Source organism: Chironomus tepperi, unplaced genomic scaffold, assembly GCF_022539635.2.
Source record: "Chironomus tepperi strain 1889 unplaced genomic scaffold, CSIRO-AGI_Ctep_v1 contig_445, whole genome shotgun sequence".
Lineage (NCBI taxonomy): Eukaryota > Metazoa > Arthropoda > Insecta > Diptera > Chironomidae > Chironomus > Chironomus tepperi.
In genome coordinates this window covers 4,069,402-4,090,552 of record NW_027226567.1, presented here as the reverse complement: position 1 = coordinate 4,090,552, position 21,151 = coordinate 4,069,402, and the positions used below count along the sequence as shown (strand labels likewise).

Below are 21,151 nucleotides of genomic sequence, written 5' to 3'. Positions count from 1 at the left end.
TAGACACATACAACAAACCAACAAATTGAATGGGCGTGAAAGAGACGACACGATTGAGTGCGCAGTGTATAATGAGCAAATGAGGGAAGAGAAGCCAATCCCATTCACATATTTACTAATACAGTCACAACTTTATTGAATACACACCCAAGCATACATTTGAACGTATCAACGAACCATTGAGGGTCATTCGTCGGATGGGAATATTGTTACGTGTTGTGTGTTTGGTTTAGTCGTTCCATTTGTTTCATCACGTCAAGTTCGTTTGCCACTGTGCTCGCACATACGAGAATATATTGAGAATATATACAAAAAAAAAGTTTTTTTGCTTATTTTAAAATAAATAAAAAATTTTGTTTGGAAAAAGAAAAGAAAAACAAAAAAACGGAAAAAAAAAATTTATTTTGTTTTGTTTGCCAAAAAGAATATAAAGTCGCGGACATCCATAAATGGAATAACAATCAAAGTTTCTATGGAATATTAAACGGAAAATTTGTGAAAATTTTGTGCGCGTTTTTGTGGATTGTAATCAAAAAAATTATCAAAAAACAAAACTCAGCAATCATTGCAAAAAATAAAACCCAATAGTGAATCAAAAGGATACAAAAGAAGTGAACCAAATTAAAGGATAATCAATAAGAATTAAAATATTGTACGGATACCAAAATAAGTCACACAGTGAAAAAGCGTGGAAGTTTAAAAATTATTAAAAAAAATAAAAGTTTTTGGCAATAGAACACAAATCGCTGCTGGAGTGGAATTGCGGAACTAATAAAAAAAATATAAAAACACACCAGCAAATTTATCAGAAATCGGTGAGTATTCCAAACATTATATCAAGTAAAAAATCAAGCACATGCAGTGTATAAATTGCCATGAATATGAGAACCAACATTTCACATATTGAGCCTGCCGGTCCATGTAGTTGCTAATTGAAATCAAAGATCAATCATATTTCTAATACGGTGCCAAAGGCTCTTGGGTGAAGAATAGAAAGAAGTAATAGAATAGATAAGATTCAAGTTTTTGTTTTTATGAACCTCAAAAGACAGAATGGAATGTCCAACAAAATGATAATAAGATGCCCGTAGTCCATTATGCCCTTATCTATTTTATGCATAATAATCACGTTGTCTTTGTTTTGTTGATGATGCCCGTGCGCCAAAAAACGTTTTCAATATTTCACATCTCTAGTCGGTTCCTTTTCTTTAAGTCATCACACAATATATTCCATAAAAATTATTACTTGTCGCTCGATTTAATAGCAATTTTATGGAAATTTTTTTCATCATGAAGAATATATTACCACAATCGCCAAATGTGGAGCTATTTGATGACTCTCATAATGGATTTTCCAATAGCATCTTCGTCTCTCTGTGACTATCATTAAAAAGTATTCAATTCTGTCTTTTAATCCCTTTTATCATAATTATTGTGGCTCTTTTTTCCTAAAGCTATCGCTGCTTTTTTTCCATGTCGATCGTCGCGAAAATGAATCCAACAACAATCAAGCATGAATATGAGAGATTAAAAATTATATGTGCGATATTGAATGTCTATAAAATGTTCAATTGATGTAGGTTGATAATAAAAATATAAATGCAATTAAGATATTGATGGCTTGATAGTGATTATGGTGGGTGAATAAAAACGCAGTTTTGAGCTTTTAAGGCGGAAACTTGGTTTTGTTAGAGTGATGAAATTGGAAGTAAATTGGACATTTGGACTAGATTTAGATATTGACTAGTCTATTTTAAAAGAAATTTATACTTTTATTGCTCAAATATTCATAAAATTTGACAAAAATAGAGTAAAAGATTTCATATTTTGAGAATTTTGACATTTAATTTGCAAGAATTGAGAATAAAAATGTAATAAAAGATTTCAATGAGTTGCTAGTGACAATCGTTGTCTGAATAATAACAGTTTGAATAGATATTTGATAGACTAAATGGAGTTTTATTTGGAATAATTGGAAAATGGACTGTAAATTCAAATTCTATCAAAAATATTGATGATTTCATGTTTTAAGATACAAATTTCAATTTTGAAGTTGAAAACCTTAGTAGAATAATGTAAATTTGACAATCTAAACTAGAAACATTGCAATTAGCTTAATTTATTTCAATTTAATTAAAGTTTGTTTAAAAAGTTAATTTTTAAAAAGATTCCATCAAAATTTGTTGAAATTTGATGAAATTTGTTAGATTTTCATCAAAAACTCTTCAAAATCCTTTAGTCCGTCGCGTTAAAAAATGGTTAACAATACTTATCATAATCTATTAGTGCTATTGAATCTATAGTTTTAAAAACAACCAAAAATTTATACAAATCACCTTAAATGATCCAAAAACTTGCAAAAATCCTTACAAATTATCTTAAAAATTACAAAAATCCTTAAAAATCATCTTAAATATTCCAAAAAACATCCAAAAACCATCAAAATTTCCAAGAATCTCAATCAAAGTTTCACAATAATAATTTAAATTAAAATTTCAACATTAAAAATTTTCCAATTTAATCCTCTCTGCATAATATCAATTCTTAATAATCATCTACATTAATTCACAATAGTAATCAACATTTTTTTAATTTCACGCCATTACCAATCGTCATTTAATTTTCATTAGAAGAGCAAAATGAGAAGTTGTAATTAAAAGCTGGTGACAATGATTGTGTAAAGTTTTTAATGTGTGAGCCAATAAGTATTTTTTTGATTGTTCGATTATGTAAAGCAAGGCAACATGACGAAATCAAGTTGAACATTCAAATTTTTATTGCAATTCACTTAACCTTTCGCATATAGATTTTTTAATTAACTGTTCATGATTTTTTTTAAAATTATTGTAAAGCTTTTAACAATTTTTGCATAAAAATTGCACATCAAAAAGAACTTTTTAATTGAAATTTATGTTTCCAGACATAAAGGAAATTGATGGTAAATTGAAATTTTATTAAAGTTGTTTAATAATCAATAAAAATCTGTGAAGTGGTTTGGATGGCAAAAAAAAAAATATTTCATAAATCCTCAATTGAGGCGTACTTTTACTTTTTTTAAATTTGATTACCTCCATTGTTTTAATATTGGAATTTTGAAATGTCACTTAAGTTTCAATGAGATTTGTGGCATGTTGACCTTTTGTTATGGCGAATTTGGTGGCATTAAGTGTGCTTCTTGGTGGGCTCATATGTGGGAAGGTCGATGGAAGTTGAAATTGAAATTCTTATGAAATTAAGACTTTTGGGCAACTTTAGAAAGTTGAATAACAATTTTGAGAATTTTCTCAAAAATTTTTGAATCATTCTGGCAATTCCACATCATCATAAATTCACAAGAACTCAATAACACATCCATTTCCACCTCATTATACCTCAGCATCCGCAAAAAAAGACCAAAGATCAATCTTTAGTCATTCTTATGAAATTAATTAAATTAAGCACACAATGATTCTTTATTTAAAAATGATATTTTTAAGAGTCATGCAAATCAATTTTAATTATAAGCAGCACAACTTTCAATTGTTGTCAATTTTTTACACACATAAAAATATATTTTTCTTATGAAATCAACATTTAGTGAAAATTGTGTACATTAAACGGTCAATTTAGAGGAAAAAAGAAAGTGATAAACATAAAAAAATCATGAACAATTAAGAAACTAATATTCATCTAACCTTTCGAGTCAGTCAGTTAAATCTGCGCAAAAAAAAGAGAAAAAATTTTCAAAAAAATTCACAAAAAAAAATCTTTTTAATTTTCGCTTAATTCAAATTAAAAATTCGAATCTTCGCTTCTACAATTAGCGTATATGTATGCTGTAAAGATCAAAAGAAGCCAGAGAGTGAGAGGAACAATAAAAAAAAAGACAATATTGGACCTCAACTTCATTTTTGTTATATTTTATTGTTCAACTCAATTCTCTTATTTCGCTTATAAAGCGTTCATAAAGATTAGCAGAAGCGATAATTTTTAATGGATCACTTTTTTTTTGGACAGATCTCGTGTATGTGCGACCGATATTACATTTTCATTCGGTTACTGCCTTGCTTCATATTAAAAATATTCTTTAAAATAAAATTCTGTCAATTAAGGCCGTTTTGAACATGACATTCTTTTAGAAGACCAGCCGCACTATGTTCAATCACACATGAACATCAATTCCACATTTATTCCTTTTTGTGAGATTTGTGTATCTTAACAAATTGATATTAGGCCATAAAATGACATAATAATGTTGTTTCACTCACGGTTCATTTGCTCTCTCGCCTTCTTTTTTTGGTTGGTGTTGTTGTTGTCTTGTGGACGGAGAATATTAAAAGAAATGATCGAGGAATTTTAGTAGAAGTTAACGGGGATGTGGATGAGATGGGTTGGAGGCGCATTTGGGGAATATTGTTGGATTCAGATAGCGCAGAAGATGCAAGTTGCTTAAGTTAGGTCTCATGTTACACTGTTGACTCTAAACTCAAGCTATTAACCCGATATACAACAGAATAGTCAATTTTAAGGGAATTGTGACCAAAATATACCAAAAATTCAACAATTTTCTAGTTCAGTAAGATGCTAGGAGTTGTCCTGGCCATTTGCAAGACTTCGAAGAATTCTGTTGTTGTATCTGTCTTGGTTTTGATTTCAATCATAAATATCGAGACTTTAGCAATCCCTATCAGACACCAAGTCAAACTATACCCTCAAAAATCCCACAATCATTCCAAAATTCAAGCTTCTTAAAATCCACTCTAACTCTTTAAGAACAATAAGAAGAAATTTCCATCTAATATCGACAATCTCCCCCAATAAACATCTCTCCTCATGTTCAATCGTGTCAAAGAAGTCCGCAGCAGAACACAAAAAAACTCATTTTTATTTGATTTTTCATATTTTTTTTTATAACAAACGCTAATTTTCGTTGAGTTTTTAAGAGAAAATTTGCATAAACACGCGTTTGCTGATAAGAAAATTGTTTTCTTCTCTTTACGAATCATCAACAGAAATAACAGAACTAAGAGAATGAAGAAAAAGGCAAAAAAAGCACACTTAAGAGATTTCTTTTAGCGGCATATATGACGATGATGACAATAATGTAATGTGGATTGAGGAGAGAAGAAATAATAAATGTTTAAATTTACAGATAAGAAAATGAGTTGACGGGAATTCTTTTATTTTTATAGATTTTTTCTTCTTACGAGACGAGACTATTATTATTATTTTTGTTTTGGTGGCTCCATATGAGTGACAATTTCTTAACATTATTGTATATCCAACTTGCGATTAGATGTGGGTGATCAATTTCTTATTTTAAATAAATATTTTAATAATTCTGGCTGCTTTGAGAATTGCTTCGTGTTGAAAGCATTTTTTTGTAGACCGACGCATGATTCAATTTGACAATCGGAGTTATTGTTTATTAATAAAAATGAATATTTTTTAGTGGGTTTTGAGAATTTTGATTTGTAATTTTAAAAGAATTGTTGAGTTTTTTGCTGGATAATTAATCAAAATTGTTGAATTTTATTGAATTTGAATTTGAATTTTAATTATAATTTACAATTTTAGAGTTGAATTTGAATTCAAATTTGTAATTTTAAATTCAAACTTTAAAGAATTTTTCAAAAATCTGAAACTAAATTCAAATTTTAAAAAATTTCAAAAAATATTTGGAAGATTAAATTCAACTTTTTAAGAATTTTAACAAATTAATCCTTATAATATTCACTTCCACAAACTCACAATGTCCATCAACTTACAAAACTCAATAACAACATTTTTTAACCATTTTATTCCGCTCTAAAAATTAATTAATTTTTTTTTACATCCTCATTTAAATTCTTGATGCAACAATCTTGCATGAACATTACAGTGCAAATATATATAAAAAAACTCATGCATTAAATACTCACACGTTATTTTACTTATCTTGATGATAATTGCAAACATTTTTATATTGATGAACATTAAAAACCAAAGCATATATAATTAATTTTTAAACTCAGAACCTGAAAAATTATGTAATAATTAGTTACATGCAAGACTTTTATAGTATCTGACTAGCTGATGTAGTTCTTAATATTCTTTTTCGTGCTGAATGATGGACAGAGTTTGGATGAATAAAAAGAGAAATTGTGAATTAATTTGAAAATTGTTTCTAAGAAATTGAAATTGTTAAATATTCAAAAAAATATGAAATTAAATTTAAAATTAGGTTATTTGTAGGTTTTGACATTTTATGGGTCTAGTCAATAGAATTTGTAAGGAATCGTTTGTTTAAAGGTTTAATCAGAACTTGAAGTCGATTTGAATTAAATGTGGAAACAAGTCGAGCTATAGGTTTGAAGTACGCTCAAAAAAACAACTTTAGCAACCACAAAACCCCCAAAAACCTCAACAAGCCCTTCAACCAACACATCCACCATCCACATCCTTCCCAAATCTCCCAAAATACCCCAACAGTACTATCACAAAAAAACTGTTAAGTAATTAATACAATAGAATTGATTGAATTAGATAACACAAAATAATTATCATTTAGACTTGCAAATGAGTTTCTAGCTTGAGGTCAAATTTAAATGAGTAGCTTCAGGCCAATCATAAAAATCAGAAGTTATTAGCTTAATTGCTTAGCTCTATTCGACAAATTTGAAGTCAATAAAGTGTCAGAAATGCAAATGTTGGCTTTGTAGAGTCGAATAGGTCTCTAAAGTCTAGTAGGCAAAGATCATGCTTTAATATTACAGAAGAACTACCTAAAAGCAGTCTCTTTGTCAGTTAGGGAATGCGACATAAGCCCTAAAAGGCAAAAGACCTCTTTTAGGTACCGTAGTGGTCATTCTGAACCATGAAAGCATACTCTTTGCCTGTTAGAGATTAGGCCTCAAAACTAATAATTTCATATCCACCTGATGAGTCATCAAACATCCTCAACAAATCCAAAAGCACCGAAAATGTAAAAATTTCTTATTCTTCAAGCTAATAACGACAAAAATTTTGACGCATGTCAAAAAGAAATGAGCAAAGAGAGAACCTGAAGAAACGAGTTTTTATTATTTCTTTACATTTTCAGACCATCATTAATTTATTTCGCTTATCAAAAATGTCTTTTTACTTTATTTATGTTTTTTTTTTATATTTCTTCTCTCCTTGCGTTCGTTCTTTCTTTTTTGGCTTGTTGCTTTGTTTGATCGGCTCACTCCATCTCACTCACGATATATATACACATTTTTTTCTGCTGCTATCTTCCTCTCCTCTCATCTGTATATTATTATTGTTATTAAAGTGAATTCTCAATAATATTTTTTTTAATAAATATTTAAATGAAAGTCCACTAAAAAATCAATAAGAAGGTAATGAGAAGAAATTTGGTAAAAAGGTAAGAAAGAATTAAAAAGTTGTTGAATTGTTGCCTTCTTTAAGCACAATCGAGAGAGATTTTTTTTTTGGCGGCGGTAGTGTCGGTTAATGATTAAAAATTGAATAAGTTAATAAATTATTGAATAAAATTTGAAGGGAATTTTTGAGGTTATTTTTATTTGTGAGTATTCGAGGAATGGAAGTGAATATTGTCGGAGTTGGAATGAGGTTGAGGTTGGGTCAATGTACGAGGTATGAATGGGACTCTGAGGTGAGGTTGACAGTGGACCAATTCCTAGAAATTAAAGCATTCTCATTCAAACTTTAAGCAGTAATTCTGATGACATTTCATCAAAATCCAAAAGCTAAGAAGCCGTCCTTAAAGCTACAAACTCAATTCTCCTCTGTCGTCACCTGAAGCCTTGAAGCTCACTTATACACAACACTCATAATGCAAAAAAAGTTTCCTATATGAAGCTCTAGAACTCGAAGGTCACACTTTGCTCACAACTAGTCTATTTTTTGTCATCGATCCATAAATTGACATTTGAAAAAGGAATACAAAATATAAATCTTATCCAAATGTTGTGCAATCAATAATTCTTGGTACTCATTTGTTCACTTCCAATTTTTCTTTGGTTCATGCATAATTCATAAATTCAGAATTGTCTTAATTGAACCGGAGTCACTGCATGTGAGTTAAATCAATTATCCATCAATAAATAATAATAAATATAGGCACAGAGAGAGTGCATTGCTTCTCCAGAAGTTTGATTGATTTTAGTTCCACTTCTTTTGCTTCACTTACCATACATCCAATTCATTAAAAAAATATAAAAAGTAAAGTTTAAATTTTTATTGATTTTTTTTTTTTTCTACTTCTTACTTCTTACTTGCTTACATATTGAATAATAAGTATTCTGCGCGCGGAAACTGAAGCGAACATGATTTTTCAATCAACGAAATTTCATGATTATTCAATTTTCCATTAGCTGCCTGATGAGCAAGTCAAGCGCTCTCATTTATATCCAACCATCGTCTGAATGGAACGAGAATTCAGGGAGTTCTAAAAAAATTAGACGTTTTTATAACTTACAAATCATATACGCCTGCCTTTACTGCCTTTTTTTCTCTTCTCATTCACATTTACTTAACGTCTTCCTTCTCACTCATACCTTACCTTATTTCCCTATGAATGCTTTAAATCCAATTTATGAAAATCATGAAATCCCATTAATTGCTAATCAAGATGCTGATCGAATGTTGTTTCTGCTGCTGTTTGGAAATATGTAACGAGTTAGTTGAGTTGAGTTTTTGATTGAGAAGTGATTAGGAATGGGAAGTTGGTTGTTCTTGGATGGAGTATTGAGGGTATTGAGTGGATGGTACTGGATTTGGATTTTTGAGTGGGTTTATTGGTGTTCCTGCAGCTTTTAAAGGTTTAGGTCGTCTATGAGAACAGATCAAGCACAAATATCACTCATACAAGGCAACCCCATCCACATCCATAACTAAAAACCTCAATAATTTAAATAACAACTCCCGTATCCATCCTCAAACATTATTTATGTTTCAATCTCTCGCCAGTCGACCACTAGAAGTGTAAAAGTACCAACCTTTAAACAATAAAATTAAAAATCATAGAAAAAAAAAAACAATAAAAAGCTTGAAAATGAAAATTAATTACACGCATAGTTGGAAAGAAGAAACTTCTGTATGTACAGGTCCACAAAAATATCCGATACAATTCGAAGAGAATTGAAATTTTGTACACTTGATTCTATTACACTAGATACGCGGCAACCAAATGAGAAGTGAATAACAACAACAACAAAATTTATTCATTCTCGGGATTCTCATGTCGGCCATTTATCATAATTTCGTTTCACACCGTGTAAATGCCTTCATGCTCATACACAAAAAAACAGAACTAAAAGAGGAGAAAGAAAAAACTTATAGTCATGGTCTTTATTGAATAATTGCTGATGATCATCAATGATTCTCTTTTTATATATATTTGATATGATTGCTGCCCACGATTTCGTTATGGATTATAAATAATTATGTCTATAGATAGAGGTTGAATTGTTTATTTTATTTATTGATGCAATCGTATGATATATTAAAGTCATCAAGCAACTGAATGTAATTAGTGGATGGACTTGTAGCTTCAGATTTTAAGGAAGACTTTTTGTGGATTTTTTGCAGTCATAAAAATTTGTAGATCCAGTTTTTGTTTGTTCAATGTACGAAATATTGATCATGCATAAGTTATTTGCATCCAAATCACACAACAAACCTCATTCTACCGTTAAGATCTGATTCCACACATCATCATCATCGCCTTAATAAGAATGCAAATCAATTTATTAACAATTTGCAAGTCAAATTTATTTACTTGACGTGAATGCACGACAAGTTGACATTTTGAGCAAAACTCATGACATTTTAAAGAGTCATCTACCTTGATATACCTAATAAGTTCTAGTATGTGCACTGAGAAGTCGGGTAAATTGTAAAATATGAGTTTTTTGACTCAGAAATCCTCCATGAACCATACCCGATTAATCTCAACATTTTTTATGACTGATTCGCTTCCTTTCATGTCTTCTGCAATCTAATTTAAATTAGTAATTAACAATCCGTCGAGTGGTAGTCATAATTGCAACCATAAATATGCAATACGATATCTTCATTATGATTAAATGTATACAATGAGTTGAGTAGCAAGTATGAGCGAGTGAGAAGAACCGTAAAACTTTAACAGCTAGTAAATTTCCTAATTTGCTTTATTAATTCAACCAACATATCTACAGATGTATTCACAAATTATTTCACTATATAAAATGCGCGATATACATTTATACATCTACCACTCCATGTTTGATGTGCGGCGGTATCGTAAAAGAAACAACTCGTAAAATTTCGCTTTTATGGAAATTCTTTCAAAAGAAAAAAAAAAGAAGCGATGTCGAGTGGAGAAGAAAGATTAAAATTCAATTTGTTTAATATAATATTAATTACTTTATGCCTCGTTCTCATCTCCATCTCACTCATCAATTTCGATCATGTCTTTTGATATTTTGCGCATAGGAAATTTTTATTTTTTGGCATTTACAGTAGCCAACAAGAAAATTAAAAACTGATGCAAATTAGATGACATTTTGCGTGTGGTAGCTTAATTACTTCTCTGATCTAAATTAACATATTTATGTGCGTGTGCCTGTGCACCGTCTCTGTATGAGTGCAATTATAAAATTAATAAATCGCAGTCAAGTTATAAGCAAGCACAGAAACAACAAAAAAGTCTTCAAACTAACAAATGGAATTTTTATTATTTTTTATTATTATAATGACCGGCAGTATATATTATTAGATATATACAAGAAAAAATTTACATGATTAATTAGCATTAGCTCGAGTTATAATCAATTAATTTATGCCCCGTAACGAAGCAACACATATACTCCAATCCATTACAGCAGTAGACACATATATTAACATCTAATGTTGCGTCATTTAAATCATAACACAGGAGGAAAAATTTGTTAGAAAGCAGGGAAACGTGGAGTGGAATAAGAATTGATTTTTATGAGAATTTTCTAACTTGTAAGTTGAGTTTTGGGTGGTTAAGGCGCATTTTTTTGGGGAGTTTCTTACTTGTTTAGTGTGTTTTTGAGTAAATTTTAATTAAAATTTAATTTAAAATCGTGGAAAACTCGGCAAAATTTGACAAAATTCCTAAAATTAAGCCACAAAACAGTCAGAGACCAACTACATATCATAACACTAACAAGAATGCTGCTCATATAAAAAAGATCAAACATGCAGCATCACAATAACAAGCAGCTAAAAAGCCCTAATAAATTATGAAAATGATAAAAATAGAGAAATAAAAATCTCCGAAAAAAAATGCCATAGAACATTTATTTACATATTAAAAATTCCTCAATGTCTATGACCACAAGAAGCTAGCAAGCTGTGTAAGTAATATCATAAATTTCATCTCTCGTCTCACAAATAATTTAACAATTTATTACTAGAAATATTTTAAAAAAAAAAAAAATGTTAATATTTTATTGTTAAAAAGTCAACATTGGTGCTTGGTGACGACGCTCGATCGCCTTTTGATTACGGCCATATGAACGCCGTTCTCTGTGCATATACATTTTAAGAATCTTGTCTTTATTATAAAGTCAACGATTTTCTTCAATTCTTTTCTTCCGTTAATTGTGATTAATTGGGAATGGATTTTTTTTTTTTTGTTGTGTCGCTTCTGCTTCTTGTCGTTTTTGTACATTACACGGGACACAGATCATTGTCAAGCTAAAAATGTTGTTGTGATTGGCAATAATAAAGAATGTTTTTGCTGCAATGTAGGATGACGTAAAGTTCTTCAGAATACAACATTTTTGAGGTACATCACGGGTGGTTGAGGTTGAGGTTGAGTTCTTGGTATCCTTGGAATATGAAAATTTAACTGTGCTGATATGTTAATGTGGATCAATGGGAGTCTGATGAGATCACTCTACAGCACTATAATAAATGATGTTCAGTTTTGGAATTATGAAGTCAATGTCGAGTGCTTAATCGAATTTTTATGGATTCTCCAAATTTTTATTAAAGATTCTAGTAAATTCAATAATAAGCATCAATATTATCAGCAATATTCAACTCTAACCTCATATCACAGACCATAACCATATAATACAAAAGAATAACCTCAAAATTCTCAGTACAAACCTCAAAATCATAACGATAAGCACACGTAACCTTACAATCTCAATATGAACCCCCATATTATCAATAATAACACATTATCCTCATATTTCCAAATATAACCTCAAAAAAATATTCATTTTTTCTTGCAAATTCATTAACACAATCCAATAATCAACCCGCATGCAAATGAAACAAAAGGAATCAAAAATTGAACTCAACGTTATCCCAAAAAAATAACAATAAAAGAATATCCACACAATCATGATTGTTGAATAAATTATAAATTTATTAAAAATGTATATTTTGATGTTTTTTTTGCTGCTGCTCTTCTTCACAACTTCCATATTAAGCACAAGAATTCTTCTTTCATATACAATACTCCTCAGCAGTTATGAGTTATTGTAAATGCGACTTTATTAATTTTTTTTTATTCCTTTTCTTTAACCGATTTTTTACGCACATAAACTTATGTCCGATTGTGAGCTGCTGTTGCTGATGATCTTAAGCTTTTTTTGCTTCTGGATTTTAATTTTTTTAAGCATTTTGCAAAAATAAAGAAGAGAAATTTTTTGATTTATCACAAAAACTTTTTTGGTCGCCCAATTAGGGTTAAAAAATCCCATTAAAATATTTTCGATTTTTTTAGAATTTTTAATCACGCAAAAAATTCTGCGCTAGCTCCAAGACCAACCTGTGAAGTATCATAATAATCATAAAGTTAAATCTGATTAAAATGAGACTCTTTTATCATATTTTTCTTCTTTTATTCTTCACTTCTGTATCACACAGCTGTATGCTTGGGTTGACTTGATATGGGAGCGGTAATATTGGAAGTTATACTTCAATATATGCATATAAATATGAAAATATATTAATATTTTTTTATTCATATTTCGTTTTCTCACTTTTTTTTTTTTTGAAACGAACAAAAAAATATATTCCTTTATAAAAAGCGCGGTGGCACATAACACAAACATTAAATAATTTTTTTTTTTATAAATTTTTATATTCTTGACTGTAAAGGAAATCATAAAGTAACAGAAGCAGTAACAGTCGTTGAGAAGTAGGAAAAAAGAAATGAAATGGTTTTTATTTCTTGATGTTTAGCATGATTATTGGAATATAATGAGCATTTTGACGGTTTATAATGAGGTATGGTAGCTGTGGGGGTTAGATTTTGTGAGACTTGCTGGTTTTTTGGTAGACTAACTGGATTTTTGGGTTTGAATTGATGGAATATGAGTCATTTTTGAATTTGGTTGGAGTTTTACTATTCAATCCAGTGATGGCAGGACTTTTGGAGTCTGAGCTCCAGTAAAGACATCAACTCTGGTCCATTCTTCAATAATCTCCAATTTTCTTCAATGTCCCTTCCAGAAACCCAAGCAAAAGACCCCACAAACCCTCAAATACTGACCATACCCCTCTACCCATCAAAAAATCCTAATCCTTACCACGCAGCACTCAAAACATTCCCAACTTGCTATCATAATTCGCAAAAATGACAGACATAGATGCTTCATATATAGCAACTTGTACACCATATCCATATATATAAATTATTTCTATACTATATTGCTTATAATAAATGAAATTTATGTTCAATCAAATGCCAAATGAGTTCTGTGAAATGTAAAATTATTGTAATTTAATGAGATATGGATGGTAAGTGAAGAAAATTTATGGTCATTGAACGTAAATCATTGAATATGTATTTTGTATAAAATACACAAAAGGGTAATAATCAGCTGGATTTTATTTATTAAGCTACAGTAGCACAACAAATTCTTCTTATTATTACATTTAATTGATTTTATATTTTAAACTCGTCAAACGAGATGTTGTCCTCAATTATTGGACATGAAATGAGTGAAGTTGACAAGTTATTATCAGTATGTGGTCGAGTAATTATCAAATTTGAGTCTAAGTTTGGATTTCAAAATGTTGTGACATGGAGAATTGGAGTGTTGACTAAATATAGTTTGGCAATAAATCCGCGGATCTCTTAAAATGGCAAATTGAGATAAAAAGTTATTTTAATTTCTTCATAAAGTAGGATAAGATGTCTTAAAAGCTGCTAATTGATTGTTAATATAGTTTTATGGAAGTTTGCTTTTATTTTGGCAGTTAGAATTGTTTTTGAACTTTTTGCTTCATTTTGAAAGTAAAGTTGAGAATTTTGCATCATTTTGAGAGTGATTTAGACAATTTTGCATCTTTTTGAACTCAAATTTCATTGATTTAGTCTCAAAAATTCAAATAAAACCGTTAAAAATTAAAGATGCAAAGCATTTTAGCATCTTTTAGAGCAAATTAACTTTAAATTCAAATTTATTGATTTATAAACTAAACAAAAACGCCCAAAATCAATAATTTCAAGCTCCCAAACTCAACAGCAGCCACAACACCGATCAAAAATAATTAACAAATTCTTTTTCATCCAAAACTTTTAATATTTTCTCAATAAATCATCAAATGTCTAATAAAAATTCTGTCAAAAATCTTAACGAGTGCCCGTTACAGTTAAAAAAGATTGATTTAACAGCTCACAAAAATTACTTCTTTTATTTGCTCCTCTCTCACACCGTTTCGCTCACTAAAAATTTTTTTACGAGCTCAACATACATTTTACGTCCAAAAAAATGCGACAAAAGATTGACTATTAAAAAAAAACTTCATTTCAATTTCGGTAATATTTTTTTTTTCTTGACTTGCTTTCGGTTTCGTATGGCACAAAATAATTTTTTTATCGCACAAAGTGGTATGATAAAAGCAACCCTGAGCTAGCTGTCCATTAACGTGAATATTGATCATTTGCATACCAGAAGCGAAACAAATTGGAAGACAAGTTTTTTTTTTTTTCATTTGCTTTATCAGCAATGCCGAGGCAAATGGACTTTTTTTTCTCTCCTCTCTGTGCTCATTTTTCCTTCTTCTTAAGAAATATACACACAAAAAAATGTGATTTTTTTTCTTTCTTTCATAATTTATCTGATGCGGTTATTGTTATGTCAAAATCGTTTCTTTATTTGTTTGAATCGTTTTTTGGGGATTTACATACACACGCATTTGACTTTCACTGATATTGTAGGAACTGAAAAAAAAAGGAATTCCTTTCTACTAAATTCACGGCTTTAACAAAAAAGGTGAGAGAGAACAAGAATTCAATCAAGTGAGATAAATCAGAAGAAGTCAGATGTCTGGACATTTGAAAATATGAATAGGGGAATTGAGTTGCTTTGGGGAAGTGCATAAGGCGCATTTTTTGGGGGGCTCATATAATTGAGAATTTTTGGAATTGCTCTAATTCTAGATTTTCAGGTATATGCAGCTAAGTTCATTAAAATCACGATTTTCCTGCCATAATTCCAAAAATTTGCACCAAATTCTCAAACTTAGTCTAGTGCTGACCAATCGCTTTATAAATACTTCAAAGTTTTACAATTCCAATGCAGTTACTAACTTAATATCCAACAATTCTAAGAAATCCATAAATAATACCCAAAACGCCAACCATCAAGACAAACTGACCACAAAACCCAATCCATTCCACACCAACAAATCAAGCTAAAATTCCTGAAGTACCACAAATTAAAAGAACTTTTTGCCGACAGCCGCGAAAGACAAGCGAAAAAAAAGTGTCATAAATAGAATGCGAGAATTCATCACAGGTGTGACTCTCCATCCAGCATTAAATAGCATGTGCGTGTATTGCGAGGCTAAATGGCAGATGAAGCTATTGATTGATGTTATGACAGTAAAATAAGAAAAATGGCCATTGACCAATACATATCATCAGCAAGTCATCTAGTAGCAATGACTCGTGCTGTGAATTTCTCCAATAATGTTATGTTGATGCCGCTGCTTAATCATTAATTCTTACCTATTAAAATGAAATTTGTGTCTTTTTTTTCAATTCTCTCTGTATATCCAAATTCCATTCAGTACTGAGACGGATGGATGATTCAGTCACAGAAATATGCCACGATACTTTTTACACTCTGTTTTGTTGGATATAAATATCTTTAAAAGTTCATTTTCATTTTCTTCTTTTTTTTATATTTGGCGGTATAAATTATGATAAAATTATTCAATCAGGTAATACAGCAGAAAAAAAAAATGTATAAATATATTTTAGTCCATAGCGATGATGATGAAGAGGAGAAGTATCAATAATCGAGTGAGCTATACACACCAAACTCTTAAAGAATCAAGCCGACAAACATTTATAATAAAAAAAGATGAATAATTTTAATAAAAACAATATTTTTTGAATGGAACTCGAAGGAACAACATCTTTTTTTGGACAGAGATGACAAAGAGATGAAGTAATTAATTAAATGACTGCACAAAAAAGGATGCTGAACAGTATGGAATAATGTTTAGTCGGGAGTAAAAAATTCGGATATTAATGGAATCAATAAATTATTGGCACTTTTGACCTATTAGTTATGAATGTGGATGTTCCGTTTTCATTGAGAATTTTTTGTGTCTGGAGTTATTTTTGGGAGATTGTTGAAGGTTTGAGTTATGGGATGAATTTGATTAAAAGAGCTGAGTTCAATAGTCTTGGATGAATTGAGCTGGATAAGGTGAATTTGTGAGAATAAGCTGAATCCAGTCGTATCTGTTGAACAAGCTCAATTCAGTCGTATCGGCTGATCAAGCTCAATTCAGTAGTTTCGGCTGATCAAGCTTAATTCAGTCATTTTGGCTGATCAAGCTCAATTCAGTCTTTTAAGTTGAACAAGCTAAATTCGACTGAATAAACTAAATTCAGTAGTTTTACCTGAATAAGCTGAATTTGGCTGACTCAAGCTTAAATTCATTAAATGCACATTTATAATCTTCATTCTTTAAGTCATAATCAATTGTCCAATTAATTAACAATTGTTAAACTTCATCTACAATGAGCCAAAACCACAATACAGTCACGACATCCAAAATTCTTTCAAAATATCTTCCCATTACATCACTGACCAATTCCCCATCTAACATTCTACTTAAAAGCTTCAAATTAATTACAATATATTCATCTCTTTAATACGTTCCAAATTGATCCATTGACTGTTTGCTCTAACTTTCACCACAGTTTGTTAAAGAACAAACATAAAAGAACCGAAAAAAGAATCCACAATTAATTCCACAAAGATCAGTACTTAAAGTAATTTCAATTCCAAGAAAAAGTCTTTTACTGTTGCTCCATAAAGTCCTTCTCCGCACATAAGCCGGTTCTTGTTCGGGTAAGGAGAAAGAAAAGCAGCAAAAAAAAATAATAATAAGTCTAGAGTAAGGCACAAGAATTTCATTACATTTTTTTCAATGAAGGAAGGATAATCCCAGATGCAAATACACAAAAATTCATTACGGGGCAACTTTAATGTACACAATGGGATGTGTCGTAGTAGTAGAGAGAATATTGAGAACATGCGAACGAAGGAGAATGCTTGTTAATCCATTGGACGAAATAGAAAAAATCATGAGAACAAAAGAGTAGGTCAAAAAATAAAGAAAGAACTTTTTTCTATGTGCAGTTCTGTTAATTGAATTTTTTTTTCTGTATGTACTTTATTTCCATTTTACACGATTTGAGTCGAGAGAAATTGTAATCCATTAAAGAGACAGTGCCGCAATGTGCAGATTTTTGTCACCCGAAAAAAATAAAGTTTCTCATGAATAGCTTTTCATGCACGCAATTATTTTACACTTGAACGAATAAAAAATTTTTGTGCCTGTCGTAGGTATAAACAGTACAGATCTTTTGTTGTGACACTCTTGGTGAAAGATATTTTAAGCCATATTGCAATTAGTTATGTGGCAGATTAACAAATCGATAAAGAGAAAATTGTCATTATTGTGTGGTATGGACACACAATGGGCTTACAAATTTAATGAAAAAAATATATTTTTACGTCATAATAATGAATTATTGGAAAGGAATCGGGTCATGATGTTGATGTTTTGAAATATTTTTGGGCTTATAATCTGATTGAGGCTGGTCTAGATTGTGGAGATCCTTAAAATTGTCTAAATTTGCGACTTTATCCTCTCTACAGACATGACGCCTATTGCTGACTCTATCGCTGACTTCCGTCTAAATCTAACCTCAAAAATCCATTAAATCCCCAACATCTCAACCTATAACTCGATCACCTCACCAAACAATCTCTCAAAATCCATTAATTCCCCATCTTTTTTATGCATTTCCAATCAATTCTCGATTTGGATTTTGTTTATACAATCAGCTCTACGCTTCAACACCCACGACATCACTTAAAGCATTTTTTTTCTTCATCCACAAACGCTGCCTCAATTTACAAAAAAATTTATTCATGAATCGATAGCAAATGACGATTAAATTCAAACATAAAAAAAAGAGTCTTTTCAGGCGGTCAACCACAAATAGACATCAACAAGATACCAAAAAAATTGACATTCTTGGCTTTGACCACCCAATTCTTGTTGGCTACATTCCTTAATGAGTTCGTCATGCTCGTGTTTTCATTTATGATAAAGAAATAGATGAAGGCACAACAGCTTTTTATGACACATTAAGGGCATTCGCATAAATATCACATTTAATCAAACATTCCATTTTCATGTATGAGACCTATGATGATGATTATGATTATTATAACTATTGTGACGATGAATATGAAGTGAGTGTTATGTGCTACTCAGCATTCCACTGTAGAATGTGATTGGGATGAAAGAAAGGTAGAGAAAAATGCATTTGATATTCAAATGAGGATATGTCTGGTATGGAATGAAAGTTAGGGCTTGTTTTGGAGATGATTGAGATGCTTTTTGGGATTTAATGGTCAAGAATTTTGATAGTCGTGCCTGCAAATTCCCACAAATTCCTTTAATTCTCCATTCTATTCACAAGTCTTAATAAAGTTACATAACCAACAATCAATGGACATTCTGTTACTGAAAATTGTATTCACATAGTGAGAAATAACACAAAAAAAAAGTTTCAATTAATAGAACTGTATGGCAAGAAAAGGGATTAGCTAAGCCATATTGAAATAGTCAACAATTTTCAATTCATTAAACTAATAGCCTTTGACTACATTACTTCTTATTTTATCTAACTGTGATATTATGTACGTAATAATCAACATTCACAAAGGTCGATCAAGCAGTGAAAGAAAAAAATGTATATACAAGAGTTAAAAGATTGAATTGCTCATAATGGAACAATAAATTATTAATTGCATTAAATTAGCGTATTTCTCATGTGTATGTATATATATATATCTGCATATATAGTTGACAATACAATTGTAATCGGGTGTGATATAAAGCACAATTTATTTGACGCATGAACAGCAACATTCTTTTCATTTTGCTCGGCTCTTGAAGCACTTTTTGTTAAAATTTTTAGCGGATCTTTTTGTTGGATAAGAATGTGTCCGGGTTGAATGTTTGCATCTTGCCATTATGCTGAAGGGTTATTGTTGAGTTTATAAGGTTAATTTTGAGTTTTGAGAGAGAAATTCGAAGAAAAAGTCTCGAAGTGAGGCAAAAACAAAATGGTCGGAAATTCAAAAAATTGATTTGAATTTAAAAAGTCCGTTGAAAAATTAGTCTACGCTAAAATTACAAAATTGTCAGCTTAACTCGACTTTATTGTTATTCAATCTCATTGCCTTACTGTCCACTTCTTATTCTTGCTCTATCATCGACATTCTACGTTCAATTAATGAACAATTATACACAAAAGAGCTATGCGACATGTCTGATTATATAATATCTCAAAAAGTTTATGAAATTAAGTTTTTTTTCTACGATTCACGTTTTTTGCATTCACATGGAGAGGGAGAAAAAAAAGGCAACAATTCAGGCAATAGAAACGTGTTCAAACAATTAACATTTGTGCATTTCCTTAGTGCACAATCATCATTGAATGCTTGTTAGGTAGAAGAACATAGTTTTGTGTTGATTTAATTTGTATTGTTGGGATCATGTACAAAAATATATTTTTTTTGGGTATTTTTTTGCTTTGTGTCAAGAATTTCTATTGTGAGGTTGATGTGCCTTGCATCTATAGTGGCAATTTATACATCAAAATATGACAACAAAAACTAACAAAAAATTCTTTATTTATTTTCATTTCAGCAAAAATTATTTTCATTTTGAATTTATTGACATAAAAACAAATTCATTGTGGCGCTGCATTCGACTGAAGCCCTAATGGCGGGCTTTCTTAAATCAACTGATCTCGGTGGACATCCACACAGTTATGGTGCACCACATCATCCACATCACAGTCATGGTCCACCATTACCGCCTGGAATGCCAATGTCAATGGCACCATTTGGTTTACCACATGGTCTCGATGCCGTTGGCTTCCCTCATCAAGGTATGTGGGGTAAATATTGCTTCCAATTTAGTATTCCCTATAATTAATTTATTATTATATATATTTTAATATACACGCATAATGTGCTAATGCTAAACATAAAAATTTTGATTGATTCGATTTATTATTTCCAATTTTAATCACATTTTTCACAGTCGTGATTCCAAAAATTTTCACTTTTTTTCACATCGCTTCCTTTAGTGACACATGATCGCATTAAATAATTGAATTAACCTAATAAAAAAAATTTAATTAGTCAACACTTTAATTTCTCTCACTAGTCAACTCTCTATCATATGCTCATGCATGTATATGTCTTTAAAATTGTGTGTGACATTGAGATGAAATCATTTCCCATGCCATTCATATTCAATTAATTCAAATCAACTGTAAAATGAAATATAAAAAAAAATTGTATGATGTGAGATTACGCGAAGAAGAGAAAATAAGGTTTTAATATTTCTTTTCATGAGAAGCTACTTAATGGTGAGCGAGTAGCTACTGTTGTTGATTGAATAGAGGTTCCAAATAATTGTTTGGAAATGAGGCAAATATTATTTTTGTGGATGCTTGTTTTGTTTATTTAATGGGATTTTTTGATTGAAAATGTGTCAGGTTTTGGAATTGGTGCAACTGTGGAATTTGTTGGTGCTGTCTATAGGGGTTGTCCATGGTTATTTGAGGGTTTATGACTAGAATCACCAAAATTCCACT

The 21,151-nt window shown here is 30.4% G+C and overlaps 1 protein-coding gene across 4 annotated transcripts in view; it reads left to right on the top strand.

Annotated features, from left to right (window-relative positions):
* Positions 1 to 259: 259 nt before the first annotated feature.
* oc (homeobox protein OTX2) overlaps positions 260 to 21,151 on the top strand; it is a 43,494-nt gene continuing 22,602 nt past the window's right edge. For 2 of the 4 annotated variants that reach the window (XM_070650494.1, XM_070650492.1), the window contains exons 1-2: positions 260 to 815; positions 20,194 to 20,437. In XM_070650494.1, the coding sequence (XP_070506595.1) occupies positions 20,269 to 20,437 (169 nt within the window). In that variant the 5' untranslated portion in view covers positions 260 to 815; positions 20,194 to 20,268. Of the gene's footprint in view, positions 816 to 20,193; positions 20,447 to 21,151 lie in introns of all 4 variants that reach the window. The other 2 variants (XM_070650493.1, XM_070650491.1) reach the window with 1 other exon arrangement.